The sequence below is a fragment of the Bufo bufo genome, chromosome 10, assembly GCF_905171765.1.
Source record: "Bufo bufo chromosome 10, aBufBuf1.1, whole genome shotgun sequence".
In the NCBI taxonomy this organism is placed as follows: Eukaryota; Metazoa; Chordata; class Amphibia; order Anura; family Bufonidae; genus Bufo; species Bufo bufo.
In genome coordinates this window covers 137,193,183-137,215,394 of record NC_053398.1, presented here as the reverse complement: position 1 = coordinate 137,215,394, position 22,212 = coordinate 137,193,183, and the positions used below count along the sequence as shown (strand labels likewise).

At 47.2% G+C, this 22,212-nt stretch overlaps 1 protein-coding gene across 1 annotated transcript; it reads right to left on the bottom strand.

The window, feature by feature from the left end:
- Window positions 1-1,488: 1,488 nt before the first annotated feature.
- LOC120980086 (borealin-2-like) lies at window positions 1,489-14,252 on the bottom strand. Its single transcript, XM_040408958.1, has 10 exons — window positions 14,110-14,252; window positions 13,179-13,303; window positions 12,684-12,727; window positions 12,544-12,604; window positions 12,387-12,472; window positions 12,243-12,310; window positions 11,916-11,999; window positions 2,134-2,251; window positions 1,646-1,732; window positions 1,489-1,551 (listed from the first exon to the last, which is right to left on the bottom strand). The coding sequence occupies exons 1-10, from the start codon at window positions 14,250-14,252 to the stop codon at window positions 1,489-1,491; spliced, it is 879 nt and encodes a 292-aa protein (XP_040264892.1).
- Between the last annotated feature and the right edge of the window lie 7,960 nt (window positions 14,253-22,212).

The following is a 22,212-nucleotide window of genomic DNA, read 5'->3' as shown; positions in this document are numbered from 1 at the left end:
CAAAGCAGCAAGATCCGGCCTGACTGGCAGTAATGACTAGCACTAGAGCCAGGCGGCCGTACAGGGGCACAGGTCCAGCTCCTCTCCAGTTTGGCCGTTTACATTGGTGAAGGAACACATGCTTCCCCCAGTAGAGAGGGGGGGCGACACGGGTTGGTAAGACTAGAGTCATTCCTATGGCCCCTTTACACTTCTAGATTAAGCAGATTAGAAAGAAGCGATCCTTCCTGACAAGCGCCTGCTCGTTAGTGGAGGAGACATTTACATACAGCGATCTCCTCCACAGTATGGGGAGCAGTGATCACTAAGGCCATCGCTCATCCCCATACAGAATCACTATTTGCCAGGAGCAGAGGCTGTTTAGCCGGCACGATCTGCTGCCGACGAACGATCATATTACCCGATGAATGTGCATTTTGCCTGTACATCAGGTGATCGCGGGACTTTCACATGGCAGATAAAATGGTAACAAGCGTCCCTATGAATGCTCGTTAGCGATTATCAGGCTGATGCGTCACCTAACAATTTGGCAGCTGCAGTATTTATTAAATGGAAGAAATCCCAAAAGATAAACTGATACCCAGAGCAGTCTGCTATTGCGGACAAAAATAGGACATGTTCCTTTTTTTGCTGAGCCGCGGAGCGGAAGTGTGGATGCGGACAGCACACTTTCTGGCCCCTTTGAAAATGAGTGGGTCCACACCTGTGCCACATAATTGGGTAACGGATCTGGACCATTCATACGGACATCTGAATGGAGCCTTACACGGCTTTTTGCCTCAGCAACCATGGATCACTGTGTAGCCAGTGAATAGGATCACAGCAATGGCTGCACAGCTACAGAGATCCCTGTTTCTACAATGGGGGCACTGCCAATATCTCAGTCTAGCCCCAGAAATATTGTAGAGTTTGAGGATCCCCCCAACACTGAATACATCTGGAGTATAATGCAGGATGTTACTCAGGATCAGTAATGTATGTACACAGTGACTGCACCAGCAGAATAGTGAGTGCAGCTCTGGAGTATAATACAGGATGTAACTCAGGATCAGTACAGGATAAGTAATGTATGTACACAGTGACTGCACCAGCAGAATAGTGAGTGCAGCTCTGGAGTATAATACAGGATGTAACCCAGGATCAGTACAGGATAAGTAATGTATGCACACAGTGACTGCACCAGCAGAATAGTGAGTGCAGCTCTGGAGTATAATAAGCAGACAGCATCCTATACTGTCACACAATCATGGGGCTTACCCTCCAGCTGAACCCCAGGACATTGAGTATTTGTCATCTGCCTGGGGTGGAGTACTGGGTGTAAGGACCCCCCAAGATGGCGAAGGTCTCCAGGAGGCTTGTGTAGGACATGAGGTAAACAGCGGTCAATGCTCAGGACTGATGTTCACATGGTTTTTATTAGTTATAAAAGCAAACATTTACATAAATAAGACATTAAATATAAGGACTCTGGGGGCGACCTCCTGAGGTTCACACATGGCCACCTGCAAGGTGCTGCGTTGAAGCTTTGGCATACAGGTTAGTGAGCTGACCCTGAAGAGACAGAAACAAGTGTCTAAGTTTCCATTCACTCACAGCAAGCAGATAGCTTAGAAATCCAATCTCATGGGGTCACATGACGGCTTACCACAAGGGTCTGTATGTGCTGCACGGTGTCTTCTCTGAGCAGCTCCACATCCAGGGTATCCAGGTCATCATACGCCGAGGATAAGGTCTGCAGAGAAAGAAAACCAGGATGCCAGCCTATAAACGTGGCAAAGCAAGCAGCCATGGGGAAGAGGGCATTCTGTTGGGTCACATCCCCTTTGATAACTGTGGCAGGAACCTGTGCAGGACACCCCCAACCCCCCCCCCACCCATGGACCTCCATTGTAATTAACAAAGGCAAGAAAAAAGAAAAAGAAAAAAACTAACGCATATCTATGTAAAATCCTGACCTAGGACATGTGGCATAGGTCTCATTACAACAGGCACTCCAGCTGTTGTGACACTACAACTCCCAGCATGCTCCATTAACCTTCATGGGGTTCTAAGAACAGCCAGACAAGTGCGCATGCTGGGAGTTGCAGTGCTGGAGGTGGTGACTGGCACTAGATCTGGGTACCACACCATTACCTGCCCATCCACCAAGGGTATATGTACGAAAGGAAGGCCTTCATGCAGCGGGAAGTTATCGCTCAGTGACGACATGCAGCGTTTTCTCGAGGAGCGGGTGGAAGGGGCTGTCGCCGTTCTGTCAAAGGGAAAAAGGGTTAATTACTCTTACCGGTAATTGGTTTTTCCAATAGCCTCCCCAACGGCACTCACAGGAGGGGGTCCCTGCTCCCAGCACATGATTTGCCTCCTCCCCTTACCTATTCAGTCAATAAGAGAGGACACGGAGGTGATACAAGAAACAATATGTATTAAACAAATTACATCGTTTGCAAAGACAAAGAAAAAGGGAGGAAAGTCCCGCTGCCGTTGTGGAGGTTATTGGAAAAAACAATTACCGGTAAGAGTAATTAACCCTTTTCACCGGCGCCTCCACAACGACACTCAGGGGGATTAACAGTAATCAATATTAGGGAGGGACCACGGCAGAAAGGATTCTGTGGCCAAAAGACAAGTCCTTGTTCTTAAGACTGTCTAATTTATAATGATTGAGAAAAAAAAGTCATAGGGCTGCCCTGCAGATCTGGTCTAACGAGACTGAAGTAGACTCGGCCCAGGAGGATGACACTGCTCTGGTAGAACGGGCCTTTATCCCGGAAGGGGGATGAAGATTCTTTTGGACATAAAGCAAAGGCAATCACCTCTCCGATCCATCTTGCAATAGACTATTTGCTGGCCGCCTGTCCCTTATTTTGACCCTGGTATTGGAGGAAGAGATGGTCTGACTGCCTTAAGTTACTGGTGGTATGTAGGTAGGATTACACGCTCCTCATCACATCCAGGTTGTGGAATTTCCTATCTTTCCGTAGTTGGAGATGGAAGGAAGGTAACAAAAACTTCCTGTTCACAATGAAACCTGGAAGCCACCTTGGGAAGAAAAGCAGAGCAATGTCTGAGAATTATGCGGTCGTCCAGGACCATAAGATACGGAGGCTTGGAGAAATTCAGGCGCTCTCAATTCTCCTAGCAATTATTGCTACAAGAAAAACCTGTATTGTAGGTAAGCATCCTTAAATAAATCCATTCAAATGGAGGTTTCATTAGGACTGAGAGGACCAAGCTCAGGTCCAAGTGGGGAATGATGGAACGGCAGGTAGGTAAACTTCTTGTCGCCCCCTTTAAGAAACACCTGATGAGTGGGGAGTCTGCCAGTATTTTATCCAGAAAGGCACTTAAAGCTGACACCTGCACCTTGAGGGTTGCAGGCCGGAGACCCTTATCTAATTCCGACTGCAAGACACTTAGAATTCATTTGAGGAATGTCTGGACTAAGGCGATTTGAGAAGGACAAAAAAACCAAAAACAAATCCAGGTTCTTAAATAAATTTTTGATATTATGGGCCTTTGGCTCATCATTGTAGACATTGCCACATCAACCCTTTTAGGGTAGATACTACCCACGGGGAGGCTCCTATTTTTTCCCAGGCCGAGGTGAAGAAAGTTAATCTTCCCCCAACATGGCATCATTGGGACTGGAGGAGTTCAGGATTGAATAGGAATCCTTTTCTTCTGCCCCCTCCTTGACCCCTTTCTTCTTATCAGCCTCAAATTTTCTCGTTCTGAAAGCATTGTCTTTGATGAAAGTAACGGTTTTCAAGGGGGAAATCTTTCTTATCCGAGGACCTTTCGAGAAGATCTAATCCATCTCCTTCACAGGGGATCAAGCAAAGGACTTTGATTGGATAGAGCAGCTGACCTGGTGGAAAATCCAACTAGGTCTGCATATGCATCTGCTAAAAAATATATGTGCCGCTTTTTTATTTTTTTATTACAGGCAGGGAAGATAAGATTTCCTCCCTCGGGGTACCAGCTGCCAAGTGCTCTCCTAACTGATCTAGCCAGACGGATAGAGATCTAGGTGTGCAGGTAAAAGCAATACTGGGACGGGGCAAAGCAGTATTTGTTTCCCAGGCCTTCAATAAAACTGACTTTTCCATGGGATCTCGCAAGAGACCCGTGTCCTCGAATAGCGAAGGTCTTTTTTTTAAATGTGGGCAACAATCTTTGGCGTTTTGTCCCACAGATTAGATTCAGTGTCCACAAAGGGATATTTCCTTTTAAAAGGAATTTGTCAGTTTTTTCAGGATCTCTCCATTCTTTGGATATCAGGGATTTTAGGTTATGAATGGGAGGAAAACCCTTTGTCTCCTTTCCCCCCCAGCCCCTGGAACATTTGATTCGGAGTGAGTTTTTCATCTCCTCAATGTCCATAGTGGCTCTTCCGGCAGTAACATGGCGTACATACAGGGGTCGCAGGGAGTTGCGACCGGGCCCGGCACTCCAGGGGGCCCGGCCGCCTGTGGACCACTGGCCCATGCAGTAGTGCCACTCAGACTCAGGTGTGGGCCCGCGGCAGGTGACAGGGAGACGAGCGCCTCCATTGTGGAAGCATTCATCTCCATAGTGATCTGTATCGCCGTCCTCCGGACAGCGATACAGATAGCTGTGCTGCGGCAGGGGAGGGAGGAGTCTCCCTTCCCTGTTCCTCTGATAGGCTGCGGGCACAAGGCCCGCAGCCTATCAGAGCGGTGCAGGCAGCACGATGACATCATCACGCCGCCTCAGCCGTACAGCGCAGGACACAGGCCAGAAGAGGCCTGCATCGCATCGCTGCTAAGGAGGTAAGTATAAGGGTTTATTTATTTATTTTAAATACCGGACTTTACTGGGACATGAGGAGACACTTGATACTGGAAAATGAGGGAAGGCGGTTGGCACTTTATACTGGCACACGGGGTAGTTGGCACTCGATACTGGCACAATATTGGGGACCACAGGGCACATTATTGGATGGTAGGATGGAAAAGTAGTAAACTAAGATTTTTTTTTAGAAGCAGAGTCTGGATCAGATACAAGCTCTCCTTCATCCAGCTCAAGCCTCTAGTCAGAAGTAAAGGATCTATGATACGTGGATGGGCGTGGGGATCGAGGCGTCATCTTTGATTTCCCTGCCGCATTTACTTCTTCCTTAAACACTTCATATCTGCCCATAAGATATAAACGTCCTATGGGTGGATGTTTATCTTCAAATGGACGTTCAGAGATGGCAGCCGCGCGCTAATCGTGCAGCTGCAGAGCGAAGGGCCACTGTCAGTGACAGCAGGCCACCCCAGAGAGAAGGCAGGGACAGTTCCCAGGTGTCCCTTCCTTGTTGACCGCTGTGTATACAGCGATCTAGGAGCGCCATGTATACAGATCAGGAAGCGCTATGCACTTCCTGGTCTGGCAGTCATGTGACCTTCAGGGCCAGGAGAGTGCAGGAGCTGTCGGGTCTTCCATAGACCATGGCTACTATGTCAGCCCCAGTTACAGGAGAAATCAATAGTGGGGGAAATCTAAAAAGTCACATGTAAAAAAGTGATTTTGTATTGCCGCGTCCATGACGGCCGTCTCTATGAATATATCACATGATTCATCCTGTCGGATATACACCATATAAAATAAGTAAGCCATTTTTGTCACCTTACATCACAAAAAGTGCAACACCAAGCGATCAAAAAGTCATCTGTACCCTAAAATAGTACCCAACTGTCATCTCATGAATGGATTAAAATGGAAAATTTGCCAAAAATTTAAAAAAATTCTGAAATGTAATCTTCATATTCCATTAAGGGCTCGTTCACACGAAGCCTGTGCCGTGGACCACACGGGCATAGTCCGTGGGGCAGGCGCATTAGCTTGAATGAGTCCACGACCTCCGTTCCACAAAAAGAGCAAATTCTATCTTTTTGAGGTGCGGAAGCACAGAACGGAACCCCAGGAAGCACTCCGTAGTGTTATGCATCTCCAGATTTGCAAACCCATTAAAATGAATGAATCCGTATGATGCGGAATAGCCACGGAACGGTGCCCGTGTATTGCGGATCCGCAATATGGAAACGGGCAGCACATGGTCGTGTGAACGAGCCCTACTCTTGTGGAAACCCTAATGGGTTGCCAAAGTTTGTAAAATCTGTTTTGAATACCTTGAAGGTATATATTTTCCAAAATGGGTCACTTTTTTGGGGTTTCTACTCTAGGGGTGCATCAGGGGGGGGCTTCAAATGGGATATGGTGTGAAAAAAATAAATAAAAGCAAAATCTGCCTTCCAAAAACCGTATGGCGTTCCTTTCTTTCTGCACCCTGCCGTGTGGCCATACAGCAGTTTACAACCACATATGGGGTGTCTAAACTACAGAATCAGGGCAATAAGTATTGTTTTGTTTGGCTGTTAATCCTTACTTTAACGGAAATTATTATTATTTTTTATTAAAATGGAAAATCTGCCAAAAAAGTGAAATTCTGAAATTTCATCTCCATTTTCCATTAGTTCTTGTGGAACACCTAAAGGGTTAACAAAGTTTGTGAAAATGTGTTTTGAATACCTTAAGGGGTGTAGTTTATAAAATGGGGTCACTTTTGGGTGGTTTCTATTATGTAAGCCTCGCAAAGTGACTTCAGACCTGAACTGGTCCTTAAAAAGTGGGTTTTGGAAATTCTGAAAAATGTCAAGATTTGCTTCTAAAAACTTCTAAGCCTTCTAACGTCCCAAAAAATAAAAGGACATTCACAAAATGATCCAAACATGAAGTAGTCATATGGGGAATGTAAAGTAATAACTATTTTTGGAGGTATTACTATTATAAAAGTAGAGAAATTTAAATTTGCCAATTCTTCCAGATTTTTGGTAAATTTGGTATTTTTATATAAAATTAAAAATGAACATTTTTACTCAATTTTACCAATCTCCGAATGGCCTGGATAAGTAAAAAAGAGTTTTAAAGTTATTACCACATAAAGTGACACATCAGATTTGCAAAAAATGGCTGTCAGGAAGGAGGAAATGGCCCGATGTGAAGTGGTTATTTATAGCTCTTATGGAGTCAACCTTCTCTGTATTTTGGACATAGACTTTTTTTTTTTTTTTTTTTTTTTTCCTCTAAAATGAAAGTCTTCCTGCAGATGGCGCACTTCTTGCATCCCAAATATCCCAGCTAGTTTAGGTGCCATGGTCTCTGGGCCCCAAGAAAAAAATAAAAAGGGACTGTAGGCCCAGGAAATTAAAAAGGACCATGACCTACACCAGGGGTAAAATACTGGGAAAACACCACTGCCACCATGAAATGAAGAAGCCAACCACAGTGCATAATCATTAGGCATATAGAAGAGAAAAATAAGAGTAGGGAGAAAAACACAAAACCCCCCACTCAGGAGAAGGCTTGCTGGGCTGAGGGAGCAGGATCTCCAGGCTTCCTTGCCGAGTCTGCATCCACCGGGCAGGCATGCTGATTGCTCCTTTTAAACTTCCCGCCGGCCGCGGCACCCAGAAGTGGACGTTAGAGCGCGAGATTCTCTTGCCCAAGGAGAATATCGCCTGGTGATGTCAGCGCATCAGATCCTGCGCGATCTCCCCTTACCCGGGAGTATTGTGAGCCTGGGGCAGCTTAGACCTAGGAATGGGTAAGGGAGGCGGTGGTTTGGGGATTCCCGTTCCCTGCTCCAGCCCTCCCACAAAGTGTGGGGAAAGGAATCAAGGCTGGGCGAGAAGAAATTATTCCTGGCACTCCAGGAGAGGCTTCCATGCATCCTGAGGACAGTAAAGAACGACTGAATAGGTAAGGGGAGGAGGCCTTTTTAAATCGGGTTCCTCTGTGTAGTTTCCTGTCCTGGGGGTGGGGACACCCTTCTGCGAGTGCCGTTGTGGAGGCGCCAGGGAAAAACAAACAAAAAAAAAAACAATTAGACTTACCGGTAAATCTGTTTCCTTGAATCCACCATGACGGCTACACATGAGAACTAACAGATTAAAAACGGTAGGGAGGGGGCACTACTGCTTGCAGAACTTTCTGGCCAAAAGGTCAGATCTGTGGAGCAGAGACATTTAGACGATGACATTCGATGAACGCATTTATAGTTGACCAAGTAGCGGCCAGACAATTCTTGTCGAGATACCAGCTTTTTCTGCCCAAGAAGATGCCATTGCCCTGGTGGAATGGGCTCTAACATTAGAAGGACTTGTAAGACCCATTATGGAGTTATAGTAGGACATCATGGTTTTTATCCAACCTCTTATGGAAGCTTTGGAAACCTTCTTCCCATTATTGTGACCTGCAAACTGAATCAGAAGATGTCATCCTTCCTAAACGCTTTAGTGGCTGCCAGGTACTGGATAAATGTCTCCCTTACATCTAGGAGATGGAACTGTTCTGTCAGGTTTTGTGGGTCAGTACAAAAAGGCAAGATGATTTCCTGGTCTATGGAAATCAGAGACTACTTTGGAAGTAAGCCAGGATCTAACCTTAGCACTATCCTGTCAGGGAATATAGAAAGATAGGGTTTTCTGCAGGAGAGGGCCTGAATTTTCCCCCAGGCATCTAGCTGATGTTATAGCCATCAGGAACGCCATTTGAGAGGTGTTTAATTGAAATGTCCAATATAGGGGTAAAGGGAGACTTAATTTATTCTCTTAAAACCACGTTTAAATCCCATTGGAGGAACTTTTGGAATTAAGGATGGTCAGTCTGGATGCAGCTCTTATCAATCTTTTTATCGATCTATGATCGGCTAGGTTTATATCATAGAAGGCCCCCAAGGCGGAGATCTGGACCTTTAGTATACTTGGTCTAAGACGACGTAGAGCGATGAATTGAAAATGATGGTTATGCCCACTTAGCTTTTTAGCACAAATCTGAGATATTTGTGATTTTGCATGGATGGGAACATGGTAGTAAACATCTTTTAGGTCAATGGATGTCATATTGGCTCCTTTTGTGATTAGGGGGATGATTGATGAAATGCTCCATTTGAATTTCCTGCAAGTTATTGATTTATTAAGACCCTTTAAGTTTATAATAGTCCAGGAAGAGCCGTCAGGTTTCTAGACTAGGAATAATTTTGAATAGGAGCCCTTTCCGATTCAGGTACTTCTATCACTACTCCAGATTTTGGATAACACACTGACTGTGGGACGCGATTTGAAGTTTTTTTGGAGGGGCTAAGGAAAAATTCTATCTTTTAACCAATTTTTTAGATGTCTAAAGCCCAGGGATTTTGGGTCACCGCCTCCCACTGGGTCAGAAAATTCTTCAACCTTCCTCCTACCCTGGCATCATTGTTTTTCATTTTGTTTGTTTTGGGGATTAAGGAGAAATACTCTACCTTTGCCCCCTTTTTGATAGCGCCAACGTCCCGTTTTGCCCTTCCCCCTGTAGGATTTGGACCGGAAACTAAAGTGACGAAAAGGTTTACTCTCGTTCTCCTCTGGGAACCCTTTCTTTTTGCCGGTTGCCTTCTTTAAGATTGCATCTAGTACGGGCCCAAACACTTTCTCCTGAAAAGGCAATAAAGCACAATTTTGCCCTGGAGGTCCCATCACCTCCCGAGGATTTCATCCAAAGTGCTCTTCTTACCGAATTCGACAGAGCCGCATCTTTAGCAGCAAATCTGACCGATTCTGCGGAGGAGTCAGACAGAAGTGCTGTGGCAGACCAAAGGGCGGAGAAATGGAGTTTAAGACTTCCGCTCTAGGAGTTTTTTTTTTTTTATATGGTTCTGATTTGTTGAGCTAAAAAAAAACACATGGCTCTAGCCGCAGAGGTAGCCGCTATGTTTGTTTTTACCCCAAACATGGAGACTTCAACATTTTCTCAGGAGGGCATCTGCCTTCCGCTCCATGGGATCCCTTAGCTGTGACGAATCCTCAAATGGCAGAGAAGTTTTTTTTTGCTTTTGCCACCTGAAAGTCAATCATTGGGGCCTCAAAGATTTTTATTTCAGCCTGGTCAAATAACAGCCCATTTTTAAACTCCTTGGAGACTCCCAACCTTCTTTCTTGATCAGTCCATTCGTCAAGGATCATGTCCTTAATGTTTTCGTTTATGGGGAATGCCTTAGATTTTTTTTCACACGTAGTCCCAAACATCTCATCCTGTACTGACCGGGGGTTTCTGGATATGCTCAGACCATGGTAACCATTAGCAACTCCTCCATATCCTCAGATGAAAAGTAATATTTATTTTAGTCTTCCACAAGGTCTTCCCTCTGACAATACATCGTCTTAATATTACACCTAGAGGTGGAAGCCTCCTCGTCCATGTCCTCTGCCTCAGGATGGAACTGACAACCAGTTTTTTTTGGCAGGAGGAACTGGCGTAATGGAGGATTTAATTTCACCTCCATATATCAGAATTTTTTATTTTAAAAAAGATTTTTCCCCACAGGGGAACTCACAGCAGGAGCAGCCAAAGGTGGGTCTGCATTTTCCATGTGGCTTCAGGAGCAGACATTGTAGCTTCTCCGGGAGCAGGAATCCGTGGAGACAGAAGTGGACTGAATCGCCTGTTTACTCCCAGAGCCGCGACCGACATCACAAGCGCGCGCCCGCACGTTCCCAGGCCCTGCCCACTGCTGGGACAGAGCTCTTTCCTTCTGGTCTGCTTCCTCACTAGAGGGAAGGAAGACCATGCGGCAAGGAGTGAATACAGGCCCCCGCTCTCAGGGACCAGAAGAGACTCCTGTATTTTCCCCTGTCCAGCTTTAGCAGTCGCCGCAGGAGGGCAAGGAGGGAAAAAGGTACTTGAAGGTACCTGTATAAAATAAGGTCCCTTGCAGACGAGCGTGTCCGGATTAGGTCTGGATGCGTTGCATCTGCGATCAGGGAAAATCATGCGAGTAGGTACGCAATTGGTCGGTTTTGACTGCGATTACGTTCCGATGTTCAGTTTTTTTTCGCGCAGGTGCAATGCGTTTTGCACGCGCATGATAAAAAAAAAAAAACTGACTGATACCCAGACCCGAACTTCTTCACTGAAGTTCAGGATCGGTGTTCTGTATGTTTTATTATTTTCCATTATAACATGGTTATAAGGGAAAATACCATTCTTTAATTCAGAATGCCAAGTAAAAGGTCCATTGTGGGGTAAAAAAAAAAAAAAGTAACTCTCCTCATCCACTTAATCGCGCAGCCGGGCTCGTCGTCTTTCTTCTTGCAGGACCTGGCTGGAAAAGGGCCTTCGGTAAGTGGATGAGGCGAGTTACTTTTTTTTAACCCCACAATGGACCTTTTACTTGGCATTCTGAATTTAAGAACGGTATTTTCCCTTATAACCATGTTATAATGGAAAATAAGTAAATGGGGTTCCGGGTAACTCATCCCTCATCTCCTTAGCAACCATGCATGAAAATCTGTTTGCATCCGCACTTGCTTACGATTTTCATGCATCCCGATTCATTTCTATGGGGCCTGCGTTGCGTGGAGAAAAAAATAAAATACAGAATATACAACATGCTGCGATTTTCACGCAACGCACAAGTGGTTGTGAAAAATCACTGCTCATCTGAACAGCCCCGCTGAAGTGAATGGGTCCGGATTCAGTGTGGGTGCAATGCGTTCACCTCGCGCATTGCACCCATGCGGAATTGAAAAGGGGCCTAAGAAATAAACAAAAAAACTCTTCAACTCCCATAGGAGGTCTCTGTAGTGCCCCGTAGGGACAGGAAACACTGAGGGGTGAGGGCTTTTAAACTGTTCCTGACCCCTTGACCTCTGTAGGGACAATCTCATGTGTAGCCGTCACGGTGGATGAAATTGAAATAAAGGAAAATCCCTCTGTAATAAGCTGCAGCGTTCTGGTAAATGGAGCCCTGCTGAGGTCCGACCCCACCGGTCACCATCATTCCTTCATAAGATGGGAATACCATCCATTTTACAAGGAGCGGCCACCAGAGGGCACCCACACTGCTGGGGGCATTAACACACAGGTACCTGGAGGCCGAGGATACAGGTCTGAAGGACGAAGCCAACGTCATCTTCATGGGAGCTTTATTTAGTGGAGTGGCAGATATCGACCTGTGTAAGGAAACACATCACTAGGCAGTCGTCACACAAAAGGGGCTGGATGGTGGAATGGGTTAATATTCATTAATAATCAATATTCATGGGGTGGATGTCTGATTAATAACAAACATACATATCTAAATGGCAGGGGAAGGGGGGGGGGGGGCACACTTGGGCAGCTCAGCCTCTGTCCGTGGTGGACCTTGTCCCAGCCCTGAGCCCAGGGCCCCCAGAGGGTCAATGAACTGGTGTTACCTTGTAAGAGATGTTGTTTTCTTCCCAGCGTCATTAGTTATCGAAACAAGAGATTTACTTTTTGGAATCTATAAAGGGAAAGTATAAAATATTGGCATGTCAGCCGTCACGGGTCTCCGGTCCTGAAGTCACGCCTAAGCCCACCTTTTGGATGGTCCTGTTCTTCTGCATCGTGGTCATCGCTTTAGAGCTGACAGCTTCATGATATTCCACAGACGTGGTCATCTTCACTGAGAGCAGAGTCATCTGGTGAACCCTTAGGTATAATACACAGGTCGTCCAGCAACTGGCGAACACTTACCTTTCCTGCTGGTTTTTCTTACAAGTTTGGCCTCTCGCAGCTCCTCATCCAGACTGTCCACCTGCAACAGAGGAAACCGCAAATAACAGAGCGCAACGTACAGGAACCAACAGCAGCAGGGATACAGAGAAGATCCTCACCTTCACTACAGGAGCCAAGTCCGTCTTGTTCAACTCCATCAGCTCTAAAAAGCAAAAAGATCCTGAGTTATATCCTGTATTATACTCCAGAGCTGCACTCACTATTCTGCTGGTGCAGTCACTGTGTACATACATTACATATCCTGTATCATACTCCAGAGCTGCACTCGCTATTCTGCTGGTGCAGTCACTGTGTACATACATTACTTATCCTGAGTTACATCCTGTATTATACTCCAGAGCTGCACTCACTATGCTGCTAGTGCAGTCACTGTGTACATACATTACATATCCTGTATCATACTCCAGAGCTGCACTCACTATTCTGCTGGTGCAGTCACTGTGTACATACATTACTTATCCTGTACTGATCCTGTGTTACATCCTGTATTATACTCCAGAGCTGCACTCACTATGCTGCTGGTGCAGTCACCGTGCACATACATGCCATACACAGGGGGTCCTAGTGTCCTCCTATACATTGGGTCTACTCACTGTTATATTCTCCAACCTTCATCTGTCTTAAGGACATTGGCATCTTCAGAAGCTCCACTTCCAGGATCTGGTCTGGGAGCATGCCGAGGACCTCCAGCTCCTTCTTCACCTCCTTCATACGTTCTCTCTCTGGAAGGATCAGGAATAAGAGAAAGACAGGACACGCAGGGAGGACAACAGGGCGGAACGTGCACACTGTCCAGAAATGAGGAACATGACAGACCCAAGTGATGGCCTCTCCAGATTCCCAGATCACCATGTGCTGGAAGACAAGTCCGATCCATGGAGGCCGCACTCAGCAGCTTACCGGATCCGCCACCAGATACCACAGGACTCCTCACAGGTTTTGCAGAGTCCATGCCTTGCCGGGCAGCACAAGGTGAGGGGAAGGGTCCTGCTAAATAGGAGGCCGCTGGTTGTAATGCTTGGCCCTTAGGATTGACCCATTACACGTGTAAACCTTTCCTACTTCTCACTGCTGGGAGCTCGTTACAATGTATTCAGTCTAGACCGTCCTCAGACTTCAGGCTGATACATTGTAGCAAAGTATCAGGACAGGAAAGGTGCTGCTGATAGAGTCAGCTCAGAGTAGACTAGATGGGACTGGCACAAACCCTCAGCTGTGAGAAGTATTCTGTACAGATTTAGCACCTTTGCATGGTGCTATCCACTGACAGCAGGCACAGATCTTGAAATCAGTGAGGATATTAGTGCATGTTTTCTCCTAACACAACTATTAACCCTTGTAATGTTGGGGGTGCAGAGCTGTAGCCAGTCATGAAATATGGACTACTGTACTCCAGACTACTACTCTCATCAGTTGTAGCTCCCCAATAGCCATGAAACTACAACCCTCATCATAACATGCAGAGAGTTGCTGTCTCATACTAAGGGTCGGAGGGGCCCTTTAAGACTAATTTCTGGGTGACACTCACTCTGCTGTATGAAGTCGTCCATGAAGAGTCGGATCTTCTCGTTCTTCTGCTCCTGCAGAGGATCCACCATCCCCAGCCCAGAGTCCGCGCTCCCCTCCGCCCTGGACCCCAATCTTTTCCTGGTTCTCTTTGGGGGCATTATTCCAGAGACAGCACTGACCACTACACAACCTGCCAGAGAGCTGCCCTTTATATAATGAGGGGGCGGGGCTGCAGGTGACACCTGGGGCTGCTGATACAGGGGCGGGGCCAAGCTAGCCAAGGGCGGAGCCTAATCAAGGGGGACCTGCCGGTTATATGTAAAGCCTCACTGATGCTGCAGATTCATCAGTGTGGATTATGGCCCCAGAATAGGGAGCAGTCACACACCTGGACACAGACCCATTCAGTTCATCCATGCGGCCGGGTCGCAAATTATAGAACGTATCCCGTTCTTGTTCATTTTGCGGACAAGAATAAGAATTGTGCTGCACTGTGGTATCTGGTTCTGCTGGGGCAGTATATTGTGCTGCACTGTGGTATCTGGTTCTGCTGGGGCAGTATATTGTGCTGCACTGAGGTATCTGGTTCTGCTGGTGCAGTATATTGTGCTGCGCTGTGGTATTTGGTTCTGCTGGGGCGGTATATTGTGCTGCACTGTGGTATTTGGTTCTGCTGGGGCAGTATATTGTGCTGCACTGTGGTATTTGGTTCTGCTGGGGCGGTATATTGTGCTGCACTGTGGTATTTGGTTCTGCTGGGGCAGTATATTGTGCTGCACTGTGGTATTTGGTTCTGCTGGGGCAGTATATTGTGCTGCACTGTGGTATGGGGTTCTGCTGGGGCGGTATATTGTGCTGCACTGTGGTATTTGGTTCTGCTGGGGCGGTATATTGTGCTGCACTGTGGTATTTGGTTCTGCTGGGGCAGTATATTGTGCTGCACTGTGGTATTTGGTTCTGCTGGGGCAGTATATTGTGCTGCACTGTGGTATTTGGTTCTGCTGGGGCAGTATATTGTGCTGCACTGTGGTATCTGGTTCTGCTGGGGCAGTATATTGTGCTGCACTGTGGTATTTGGTTCTGCTGGGGAAGTATATTGTGCTGCACTGTGGTATCTGGTTCTGCTGGGGCAGTATATTGTGCTGCACTGTGGTATTTGGCTCTGCTGGGGCAGTATATTGTGCTGCACTGTGGTATTTGGCTCTGCGGGGGCAGTATATTGTGCTGCACTGTGGTATTTGGTTTTGCTGGGGCAGTATATTGTGCTGCACTGTGGTATTTGGTTCTGCTGGGGCGGTATATTGTGCTGCACTGTGGTATCTGGTTCTGATGGGGCAGTATATTGTGCTGCACTGTGGTATCTGGTTCTGCTGGGGCAGTATATTGTGCTGCACTGTGGTATATGGTTCTGCTGGGGCAGTATATTGTGCTGCACTGTGGTATTTGGTTCTGCTGGGGCAGTATATTGTGCTGCACTGTGGTATCTTGTTCTGCTGGGGCAGTATATTGTGCTGCACTGTGGTATCTTGTTCTGCTGGGGCAGTATATTGTGCTGCACTGTGGTATTTGGCTCTGCTGGGGCAGTATATTGTGCTGCACTGTGGTATTTGGCTCTGCGGGGGCAGTATATTGTGCTGCACTGTGGTATTTGGTTTTGCTGGGGCAGTATATTGTGCTGCACTGTGGTATTTGGTTCTGCTGGGGCGGTATATTGTGCTGCACTGTGGTATCTGGTTCTGATGGGGCAGTATATTGTGCTGCACTGTGGTATCTGGTTCTGCGGGGGCAGTATATTGTGCTGCACTGTGGTATCTGGCTCTGCTGGGGCAGTATATTGTGCTGCACTGTGGTATTGCTGCCCCTGCCTACATGTGCTGCCCCACTTTCTGTCAATTGGAACCTACCTACTACATGGGGCCACGTTACGTTTCCCCATCCGCCCCTGCACTGAGGACATCATTGAGCCCCCTCCCCCTCCGCCTGGATCCTGCGGCGGAATTCCCATTCTATCTTGCCACCGTTGTCCAGGGGGCAGTCACATTGTGCCCGGCTAATGACCCCCGTAGATTTACCACTGATGAATTCTCGGACAGTCGGCTGGTTTTTAACAGTGAAGCTTGATAAACATTGTACTATGTGATTGATGGCCGTGCGATCGCCGTGTCCGCGTCCCTTGCGGTTTTCGATCACGCCAAGTTAGAGGCCAATTACCAGGAGATCTTGTACAGTGAAGGTGATCTCCGGTTGGTCTCCCAGGACCCTTGCCAGGTCTGGGTTGGCACAGAGGACGTCCCCGTGGTTTTTTAAGGACCTTTCTTTTCATTAAAAAAAATTATTTGTTAAATTAAATTCCAGTAGTTTCAACACAAACTGGTTAGGGTGGCTGCCCAGTTTTAGGGCCCATTTACACGACCGTACGGCTGTGATGCCCGTAACGCGGTCCGCAATGCTGAACTCCGTGCTGCAGATGCAGGCCCATTGACTTGAATGGCTCTGCGATCCGCAAAAGATGACATGTCTTATCTTTTTCGGAGCGGAGGCACGGATCGGAAACGCTTCTGTGGGATTTCAGGTCCGTTCTTCCACACCGCAAAAGATAGGACGACCACGGGCACGGCGCCCATAAGGTCGTGTGAATGAGCCCTTATGTATAGAAAATCTGCACAAAAAAATGCATATAAATCTGCACTATTTATTGTGTGTTTTATGCCGTTTTTGGTGCAGATTTTCCGCAGATCTGAAAAGGGTGAAATCCACACAAGAAAAACGCACCTGGCGTACTACAGATTTCAAAATCAAAATCCGCACGGCAGGTTTATTTCTGCACATAAGGCTACATGCACACGACTGTATGCATTTTGCGGTCAGCAAAAAAAAAAACGGATGACGTTCCGTATGGCATCCATTGTACTAATGCCTATCCTTGTCCGTTTTTTGCGGACCCTTTGAAATGAATGGGTCTGCATCCTATCCGCAAAAAAAAAAGGAACGGAAACAAACAACATTCGTGTGCATGTAGCCTAAGAAAAAGCAATTTGTACATGAGATTTATCGGATCTCATACGCTCTGCTGGGAATGTATTATGCTGCTGTTTTTTTTTCCGCGCAGAAAAACCGCACTTAATCTGTATCATGTGCAGCCCCCCTTATGACGATGCATTATAACGTTTAGCTTTTATTTTGCCCATAGGTCCGGATTGTGGATTCTCTACAAGAAATGCGCAGCAAAAATCTACTTGTGTCACGTGGGGATTTGTCGCGGAGTTTTCAGCACATCTGTCACGGATTTAACCCTGTGTATTGAAGAGGAGGAAATCTGCAGCTAAATTTGACCTCCACTTTGCTGCTGCAATGTTACAGATTTTGCGTGGACAATTCCGTGGTGCATCCGGCATGTGCGAACGTATACACTAAATATCATGTGGTCTCATTGTTGATACTGGGTCACTGTGACAAAGAAAAGGTGCGCCGCAGCGCCTCCCATTATGAAACTGTAACGGTATGACCACACAGTGCAACAGGTGCAGGGTCCGAAACCTATTTCCCCATTGACTACTATTGCAGGATGCACGACCGCACCGCGTGCTCATTCCCGTACCCAGCGATCTTCCACCTGTAGCTTTCCTCCATGCTTGGAGTTCCTGTTCCAGGGGTGGCAGCCCTCTGCTCTATCTTTTAGGCTTCATGCACACAGCCGTGCCCATATTTCAGTCCACAAACCACAGATCCGGATACCTGCCACGTGCATTCTGTGTTTTCCTAACTCCCATCAATAGAAAGGGCGATCCTCCTCCGCAATATGGACCTGAAGAATGCCCACACGGGTCTGCAAAAATTAGTGTCCGTGGCCCCACAGACTTGTATGGGTTAGGGTACTTTCACACTTGCGATTTTCTTTTCCGGTATTAAGTTCCGTCCTAGGGGCTCAATACCAGAAAAAAAACCAGACCAGTTTTATCCTAATGCATTCTGAATGGAGAGCAATCCGTTCAGGACGCATCAGTTCAGTCCCTCTTACGTTTTTTTGGGCCGGAGAAAATACGGCAGTTTTCTCTCAGGCCAAAAATCCCAAACACTTGCCGGAATCGGCATTAATTGCCATTGAAATGTATTAATGCCGCACTACGTTTTGCGATCTGCGCATGTCTTTAAAAATGTGAAAAAATAAATAAATACTGGCTCCGTTTTTCCAGATGACCACCGGAAAGACGGATCCGGTATTGCAATGCATTTGTCAGACTGATCCGCCTCACAAATGCATCCGTTTGCGACCGGAACTGCCTGCCGGAATCCTCTGCCGCAAGTGTGAAAGTATCCTTAGAAAAACTATTCCTTACCATTCTAGATGTTTGCTTGCAGTCAGGGAATAGAAACGTTCCTGTTTTGTACTCGGAGGATAGACCTAGCTGTGCTTTTGTCATCCAGCACATGTAATATTTCTGCAGGAATCCTCCTGGGAGGTGACGATCACTAACTGCAGGGGGAGTGGCTAATTGCAACCAATCAGATTTCACGCTGTAGCCTGGCCCTTTAAAGATGGCCGTAGAACATCAATGTGGATACCTGGGATCAAATATACAGTGATGATGTAGAATTTCAATCTGTATCACATGTATCCTCAATCCTGGGGGCATCCATACAGCGTCCTGTAAATACTCCATGTTACCAGCCCCGCACGGCTGCTGCATTCCTATATAGGTAGGTTACTGTGGTGAGGTTAGGGATGCCCTATCACTAACCTCTGGTGTCTTCCCCTCCATTACACCCATCCTCAAAAAGCCCATCTTCACTTGACCCATCTTCTTTGTCCAGTTATCGCCCCATATCACTTCTTCTGTATGCCTCAAAGCTACTTGAACAACATTTCCATTCTGAACTGTCCTCCCACCTCTCCTCCTGCTCCCTCTTTGACCGCCTACAATCTGGCTTCCGACCCCGCCATTCGACTGAGACTGCCCTCACCAAAGACCTACTGACAGCCAAAACCAAGAAACAATACTCTGTCCTCCTTGACCTGTCCTCTGCCTTCGACACTGTTGACCACTCCATTCTGTTGCAAACTCTCTCATCTCTTGGCATCACTGACCTGGCCCTCTCCTGGATGACATCATACCTCACAGACCGGACGTTTAGCGTCTCCCACTCCCGCACCACGTCCTTGTCTCATCTCCTCTCTTTTGGTGTCCCGCAAGGCTCTGTCCTAGGACCCCTGCTCTTCGCTATCTACACTTTTGGCCTGGGACAGCTCATAGAGTCCCATGGCTTTCAGTATCACTCCTACGCTGACGACACACAGATCTACCTCTCTGGTCCAGACATCACCACCTTACTATCCAGAATCCCACAATGTCTATCTTCTATATCATCCTTCTTCGCCTCTCACTTTCTAAAACCTAACATGGATAAAACAGAATTCATCCTCTTTACCCCATCTTGCTCAACCCCCCCCCCCCCCCCCCCCCAACAGACCTATCTATCACGATCAATGGCTGCACTCTCTCCCCGGTCAACCACGTCCGCTGCCTCGGAGTGACCTTGGATTCTGCCCTTTCCACCACCAACTCAAAAACATCTCCTGCATCCGCGCTTTCCTTAACTTTGAATCTGCGGAAATGCTTGTACATGCCCTCATCATCTCCGCCTAGACTACTGTAACACTCTCCTCTGTGGCCTCCCATCTAGCACTCTCGCACCCCTCCAATCTATCCTCAACTCTGCTGCCCGACTAATCCACCTCTCACCCTGTTACTCCTCTGCCAATCCCTTCACTGGCTCCCCATTGCCTAGCGAATTCACTTTAAAGTACTAACAAATACATACAAGGCCGTCCATAACCTGTCCCCTCCCTACATCTCTGCGCTACTTTCCTGATACATCCCCACACGCACTCTCCGATCCTCACAAGACCTGCTTCTCTCCTCTTCCCACAATCGACTCCAAGATTTCTCCTGTGCATCCCCCACACTCTGGAACTCTCTACCCCAACATATCAGACTCTCACCTACAGTGGAATCCTTCAAAAGAAACCTGAAAACCAACCTCTTCAGACAAGCCTACAACCAGTGACCCTGCTGCCTCTATACCGCCACGAACAGCTTCACCCGCACCTACTATGTCCTTCTCCCATACCATGTAGATTGTAAGCCCTCTCTCCTTCTGTACCAGTCTGTAACTCGTCTTGTTTATGATTATTGCAGTTGTCTGTATTATGCATGTGCACCGCTTATCATATGTACAGCGCTATGGAATGAATGTCGCTTTAATAATAATAACCAGAACTACGACCCAGTAACTGTCCACGTGCTGGATGACTGGAGCATTGCTATACAGCAGCCTGCAGGTAATACTACATCAGACAGCTAGGTGGCAGCAGTGAGCCAGAGATACACAGAGCAGCAATCACCCCTTTAAGGGCTCATGAACACGACCGCGCCTTGTTCTGCAGTCCGCAAGTTCCGATCTAGCTGAGTGAACGCCGTCTGTAGGTATTATATGAGATATACGCTTCACTGTACGTGTGAACACAGACCACGGTGGCAGTGCAGGTAGGTAGTCTCACCCATCAGGAGGGTGCAGAAGTGGCTCCGTGGACTCAATTATAAGACACGTCTCTGGTTTATTCTCAGATGATGTAACAGACAATTAAGGCCGAGGTATCATTAATCTTAGGGCTCTTGCACACGACCGTATGCCCTCCGAGACATACGGTCCGTGAGCGGGCCATATGTCCCGGAGCGGCATACATCGTACGCACGGGAGTGCACAGCATCATAGGTTACTATGATGCTGAGCGCATCGGGCCGCCCGCCAGACTATTGTCCCGCACTCATATGATATTATGAGTGCGGAACAATAGCCCCGCGGGCGGCCCGATGCGCTCAGCATCATAGTAACCTATGATGCTGTGCACTCCCGTGCGTACGATGTATGCCGCTCCGGGACATATGGCCCGCTCACGGACCGTATGTCTCGGAGGGCATACGGTCGTGTGCATGAGCCCTTACAATGTAAACATCCGACATACACCGGAGGGGCGAGTTAAAATCCTTTAACCCAGATAATGCTGATCCCAGCCGTTTAACCCCTCAGATGCTGCAGTCAACAGCACCCTTGGTATCTGCAAGGTTAGGAAGAAGGAGGGGTCTCTCTCTCTCTCCTCCGATCAGGAATTCTGCAACACTTCCTATTGCAGCCGGGGGGGGGGGGTCTTCTGAAGGCCCCCCAGACCTGCTGCTATTGGTATGCCTCCTATTAAACCCTGCCGCTGGGAAAAATAGCAAGGACAGGACCTGTTCCATCACTAGCAGAACGGACCAAGGGTCAGTCTGCTATCCGCAAAAAAAAAAATGCACCTAGCGCACAGACGAAAAATACAGCAGGGTGCGCGAGGCCACGGGGGACTAAAAAAATGTACACATGGGTTCAATAGAGATTTTGTAAAAATATAAACAAAAACACTAAGATGTTAAAAATGCAAAAAAAACGAAAACATTTTCTCATATTAAATATAACACCGCCGGTCAGCTGTATGAAGAGACGGCGCGCAGTGTGCATATGCCGTCTCGCTTCCTGCTGCTATGTCTATGGCAAAGCAGCAGCGCGCAGGAATGGAGACCGCATGTGCGCACACCTTCCCTTCATGCAGCTGGTCGGCGGATGATCTATCCTGAGGATAGGTCATCAATATTAAATGCCCAGAGATCCCCTTTAAAACATTGCAGTCAGCGAGGGGTTAATCCGGTGTGGAAGCGTAACGTGGGATGTATAAACCGAGCAGAGGAAACCGTAACGCATGTCGTGATCAGATCTTCCTTCCCAATTTGTTACAACCGTCCGATAATCCAGAACATTTGATAATCTGGCACAGGTCAGGCTGCGCAAATGGCGGGTGAAATGTTTTTGAGGGCAGTTCTTGACTTTTTTCTCACCCTGTAACAGTCAAATTAATATTTTTTTTTTTCCCATATAAAATATGGCCCCTGAACATTTTGTAAGATAATTTAACACAAATCGTATAAAAAAATAAAAAATAGCCAGGAGCTGACGCTGCACTGACACATTGTAACAGCCCAGGCGAGCACCAGACAGTAAGTCAGTAACGCAGCAGAGGTCGGGGGT